General features: G+C 42.8%; 1 protein-coding gene across 1 annotated transcript in view; it reads left to right on the plus strand.

Annotated features, from left to right (window-relative positions):
- Positions 1-227: 227 nt before the first annotated feature.
- LOC104280308 (transmembrane and TPR repeat-containing protein 1-like) overlaps positions 228-5,597 on the plus strand; it is a gene marked incomplete at both ends in the record, with an annotated part of 24,109 nt that continues 18,739 nt past the window's right edge. The window contains one exon of the mRNA XM_009877920.1: positions 228-349. Coding sequence (XP_009876222.1) covers positions 228-349 — 122 coding nt within the window. The remainder of the gene's footprint in view (positions 350-5,597) is intronic.

Below are 5,597 nucleotides of genomic sequence, written 5' to 3' on the forward strand. Positions count from 1 at the left end.
CACCGTGGTTAGTGTTTGTGCACTTTCTGGGCATATTGGAAGCACAGTGCATAAATATGGAAGAACAGTATCTTGGAATCATTTCTTTCAAATGCAAAACATATCAAACATTAATCTAAGTTGCTTCTTTTATGAATAAGAATCTCAAAAGGAAAGGGGAAAAATTAGTGATAAATTAAGTTGGATTTTTTTTTAGTTGATATTTGTTTAATTTTGTGTTATTGCAGAAACTGGAACACAAAGAAGTTTTGGTTGGCTTGTTGTTCCTGGTTTTCCCATTCATCCCAGCCAGCAACCTCTTCTTCAGGGTGGGATTTGTGGTGGCAGAGCGAGTCCTTTACATGCCGAGGTAACTATTGCAATTGAATTCCTTTCTAATGAGACCACCATCCCATTTTCTAAAAGCAGTCATGATTGCTTCTTCTGTTTTACAATACTTCAAACATTATGTTGCTAGTCAGTGTGTTCTCTGCCTTTGTGTTTTGGCGTGATAGCATGAGAGATTTTATAGTCGGTTGAGAGCAGATTGCTTGGCAGGAGCAAAGTTACCCAAAATTCTTCCTTTTTGTTTAACACAGATTTCTTGATGTGCTAGAAACAGCTCAATAGAGAGATCCTAGAATCATAGAATGTTAGGGGTTGGAAAGGGCCTTGAAAGATCATCTATTCCAACCCCCTTGCCTAGGGCAGCCACACAGGAACACATCCAGGTGGGTTTTAACAGTCTCCAGAGAAGGAGACTCCACAACATCTCCGGGCAGCCTGTGCCAGTGCTGTGTCACTCTCACAGTAAGGAAATTTTTCCTCATGATGAGGTGGAACTTCCTATATTGTAACTTAAACCCATTATTACTTGTTCTATTACTAGACACCACTGAGAAGGGATTGTCTCCTTCCCCTTGACACCCACCCCTCAGATATTTATATATGTTAATAAGGCCTCCTCTCAGCCATCTCCTTTCAAGTTTTCTCAGTCTCTCTTCACATGAGAGATGTTCAAATCCCTTAATCATCCTCGTAGCCCTCTCTCCAGTAGGTCCCTGTCACTCTTGAATTGGGGAGCCCAAAACTGGACACAGTATTCCAGGTGCAGTCTCACCAGGGCAGAGTAGAGGGGGAGGAGAACCTCCCTAGACCTGCTGGACACACTTTTCTTAATGCACCCCAGGATCCCATTGGCCCTCTTGGCCACAAGGGCACATTGCTGTCCCATGGACAACTTACTGTCCACTAGGACTCCAAGGTCTTTCTGCACGAGGCTGCTTTCCAGCAGGACATCCCCTAATGATGAGATGTTATTTCTTCAGGATTGTCTTCCAAGACTCCTTTTTTCGTGGTAGCATTACCAACTTAAATTTTCCAATGCCTTTACCTGAAGGACAGCAGCCAAAAAGTTAACCTTTCATATTCTTATTGTGTCATTGCACACTTTCGCACTACATTAGGTGATCGGTTAAAACAAAGGTGACTATTGCTGTCTTAAAAGGCTGCTGACTTTAGTTGTGGAATATGTGCATGACCTCCTGCCTGTAAGCTATTGATTGCACACACATCTGAGAGTGGAGGATTTGTATTTGTTGAAGTGGAAGAAAACCCAGGCACTTCTCCATTCCTCAGCCTCTGCCGTGGCATTTCCCTCAGCTTCCAGTCTCTGACAATTGCCTCTTCAGCAGTCTGAGTGCTTCCAATTGCATTTACTCAAGGACAACTTTGAGGTGTTACTTCTGACATCTCCACAGTATCCAGGCCACAGGCTGCAGTGATAGTCTGAGGACATTCATCCAGGATGCATCAGACCATTGCCCATTTCACAGAATCACAGGATGGTTGAAGTTGGAAGGGACCTCTGGAGGTCAGCTGGTCCAAACCCCCTGCTCAAGCAGGGCCTCCTGGGGCCAGTTGCTTGGGTCCATATGTAGACAGCTGTTGAGTATTTCCAAGGAGGGAGACTCCACAACATCTCTGGGCAACCTGTGCCAGTGCAGTTTGTTCCAACCATGAGCGTAAGTGATCGTTCTTGGATGCTGCAAGTTAGAAAGGCCAATTCTACCCTTGGGTGCCGAGGATCAGCATCTTCTGTCTCTAATGGGAACTGCCATTGTGGAGCTGTTGACAAAGCACAATCCCCAGTTTCACTCTGGACTACTTCGTGATAACTGAAACAATAGTTTTATTCCACAAAATGTTTCAGTTGTATTTGGATCCTCAGAAAATGTGGATCTGAAAATTCTGAGAGAAATGTTTATAGGTGGCCTTTTGCAAAGGTGTGTGCGTATTCTGATCGTCATTTGTATAAGCACTATTGCAAAAGGGCTGCTCATTGGTGTAAAACTCAGGTTGTATAGGAGCTGTTGAATTTATTACAAGCTTCTTACGCATTTAGGCTATATCTCTGAGCTCTGCTATATACTCACTTGCTTTCTGGGTAAAATCCTGCTGACTTTATTCACATCACTAGCCCTGCTTTTGTTTGCTGAGAGTATACCCAAAAGTATAGTGAGTGGAAGTTGTCCCTCGGAATTATTTTGCAAATGATACCCTGAACTAATGGATCCCATATCATTTCAAATTAACTTTGAAATCAGATTGCTTTAAATTCATGTAACAGAAAATGAGGAAACACATGAAAGCGCAAAGCTATTAAAGAAACAGTCAGCTGAACACAGGGCTGTGCTGAGTGGTTGCATTTCTGAATCTCAAAAGAACAACTGCGGAAAATGCTTCAGCCGTCAGCAGTTCCTAGTCCTCCTCCAGATGAGACTGCTGATATAATGAGAGGAGGGGCAATGAAGAAGAAAAAAGGCTATGTTTGCGCAGAGAAAATTAATCAGCGTTAACATGTGTGCATACAGTTTGTATAATGCTTTTCATCTCCCTGAGGGCTTTGCAAATATATGACCTACAAAGTAGGTAATTGATAGTTGCTGCTTTTTTTTTCTTTCAGGCGGGAAAACTGAGGCAGAAGGACTACATGATTTTTTCACAGTAACTCTGTGTTGGAGTCCCTGAATTTCATTCTTTGCTCAGGCCATGCATGTCCTGCTTTGCAGTATTTGGTTTTTGCTCTTTCTCCAGGCTGACAGGCAGCTAGCATAAAAAGGGAAGGCAAACCTTGGCAGTTTGCAGGAGAGACGGGCAGTTCCCAGCCAAAGGATCCGGAGAGAGCTGAGCTCTTGCCTCCGAGTTACCAAGAAATGAGCTCTCTTACATCCTCCGGGTGCAAAATGACATGAGTGGTGAGGGGAGTTCTGCGAACATTCATGACTATGGCAGAACAAAATTAATGTGTGTGTTTGGATTTTTCCCTTGTGGGAGCATGGCAGTTTAATAATAATGGCTTTAGGAAGGGCTTGTGTTCTTTGTTTAGAACAGCCTTTAGCAGTTTTCTTATGTTACATCTTGAAAAGGGCTTTTCCTATCGTTTGCCATTCCCTCTCTAAAACTCACCCAGTCAGAGGTTATTGTTCACCTTTATTTAGACAAAAATTCTCAATCATATGGAGGGAGCTGAGTGATCTGTGGTTTGGGGCTGGTGCTTTTCTATCCCTGTTTCAAGTAATAGCCTTTTATTAATATTTATGGATGTGACAGTTGTGTACTTGTGTCGCAGCCTGAGGTCCTAATTCAGTGTTGCTCAGTAGTTACCTGGGTGAAATGTGAAGCATTTTCCTTTCGATGAAAGTTAAGTAAGGACCCAGGGATTCATGTAAAAGGTGTTGTAAATAGAATGGAACAGGGAATAAACCTTTTGCTCAATTATATGGCTGGGCCTTGCCTTCTGGGGATTGATGAGTATTTGGAACAATTCCTCTTCTGTTTGCAGCCATGCCTCAGGGGAGAGGGATATAAGCTAAGTCAAAATGATTGAATGTTTTCTTTAATAGGCTTTAGCAAAAAAATAAACATTTGGAGAAAATATTTCTTGTATCTAGTTTTCATTTGAGGGTTACAAGCACTTATTTGTCTAAATCAGGAATTCTTAATAATAGTATTACTTTAGCCTGAAAAGTTTCATAGGAAAACTTTATTGTCTTTCAACTTTTAATGTTCAATTTTATTGTTGTATTCTTATCCTTAAGAGGGGAAAACTTGCTTTCAGGTGGCTGAGGATGTGGAATGCATGTCTTGGGAGTGATGGATGGGATACAGCTCTATAAGCCACAGTTTTCCAAATCTGGGCATCACAATAAAGAGCTGGATCAGCGAAGGATTTAAACCACTGTAGATTTTTTCCTCTTTAAAATGTAGATGTAATTATGTTTAGTGCATATCTGCTAATGCTGCTCAGAACACTACAGGCAGCATAATTGTTTGAAAATCCAGAATGACTCTGTGCATGCAGTTGTTACGAGCTGTGAGCAGTTTGTCTGTATTTAAACAGGAGCACTAGCTCTCCTTCTGCGTTGCCCTTTGCCATGCCAAAACTGGAGAGGCAATGCCAACTCTGGGGCCATCCAGGAGCTGCCGGCCCTGCTGACATACCAGCAGAGCTGGGGTTGCTCTTGCCTCATGGGATCTGATCTTTCCTGCCAGAGCTCCTTCTACGTTTTCCTCATCTTTCGCTGCTACCCTGACAGCAGTGGCTCCTGGCTGGGCTGCCCTATCGTAGCTGGACAGCTTAACCTGTTTTCATAACTTTATATGAAGCAACAAATCAACCAAAACGTTGCTATGTGGCTTATTTCCAGTGTGCCGAGAGCAAGAGGCAATCCAGTGGTACCTGCACCATTTTTATGGCAACGCGTTCATGGTGGATGTTGCAGTGAGTGGGTTGCACAGTGCACAGCTACACCAGTTACAAGTTTCTGTCACTTATTTTACCAGCTCCTCACTTTATCAAGAGCTGATGTTGCAACCCTAACTGTCAATACTAGCAGATGAGATCACTGCTATATACAGGAGGGCATTTGCTTCAGCATCTATCTCAAAACCTGCAAGAGTGCCAGCATCCAGAAAAAAAGTGCGCTTGTATTTTTCAGGAACTTAATAGATCATGTTAAAGCTTTCCCTGTGCCATAGCAAAGCAGGGACAATATGAATTTTTGCCTTTGCATAAAGCATGGTTTTGGTTCTTTGTGCTAATGCATTTGTTCCAATTAATGTAGTTCCATACATTGTTAACTTCTGTAATTGGGAAAAAACCCAAAACCACCGACAAACCTGGTAGGTAGGGGGCCGCTTAGCTCAGCGGATTGAGTGCAGTGCTGATAACAAAGACAACACCGAGGTCTTGGGTTCGATTCCCGCTCAGTCCCCCTGTGTTGCCTGGTCTAGTTGAGAGGTGGCATCCCTGCCCATGACAGGGAGGTTGGATTAAATGATCTCTAAGGTCCCTTCCAACCTAGGCCTTTCTATGATTCTATCTGTAAATTTAATGAATCTGAATATCCCTAAGCAGAAATCTCCTTTGCGTACAAGGCAGCCACTTGAGAGTGGGACTTAGTGGTGTTTCTTTTTTCTGAGAGACTGCTATGCTCTCCATATTATCTTAATTTACTGAAAGACCAGTAGTGTAATGGGTTGGTGGTATGTTTTCAGCTTCCTTTTCCCCTCCTTTCTTTAACCTTATTTGAAAGCTACAAGTTCAGCACGAGCTG

This window comes from Apaloderma vittatum, unplaced genomic scaffold (assembly GCF_000703405.1).
Source record: "Apaloderma vittatum isolate BGI_N311 unplaced genomic scaffold, ASM70340v1 scaffold501, whole genome shotgun sequence".
Classification (NCBI taxonomy): Eukaryota; Metazoa; Chordata; class Aves; order Trogoniformes; family Trogonidae; genus Apaloderma; species Apaloderma vittatum.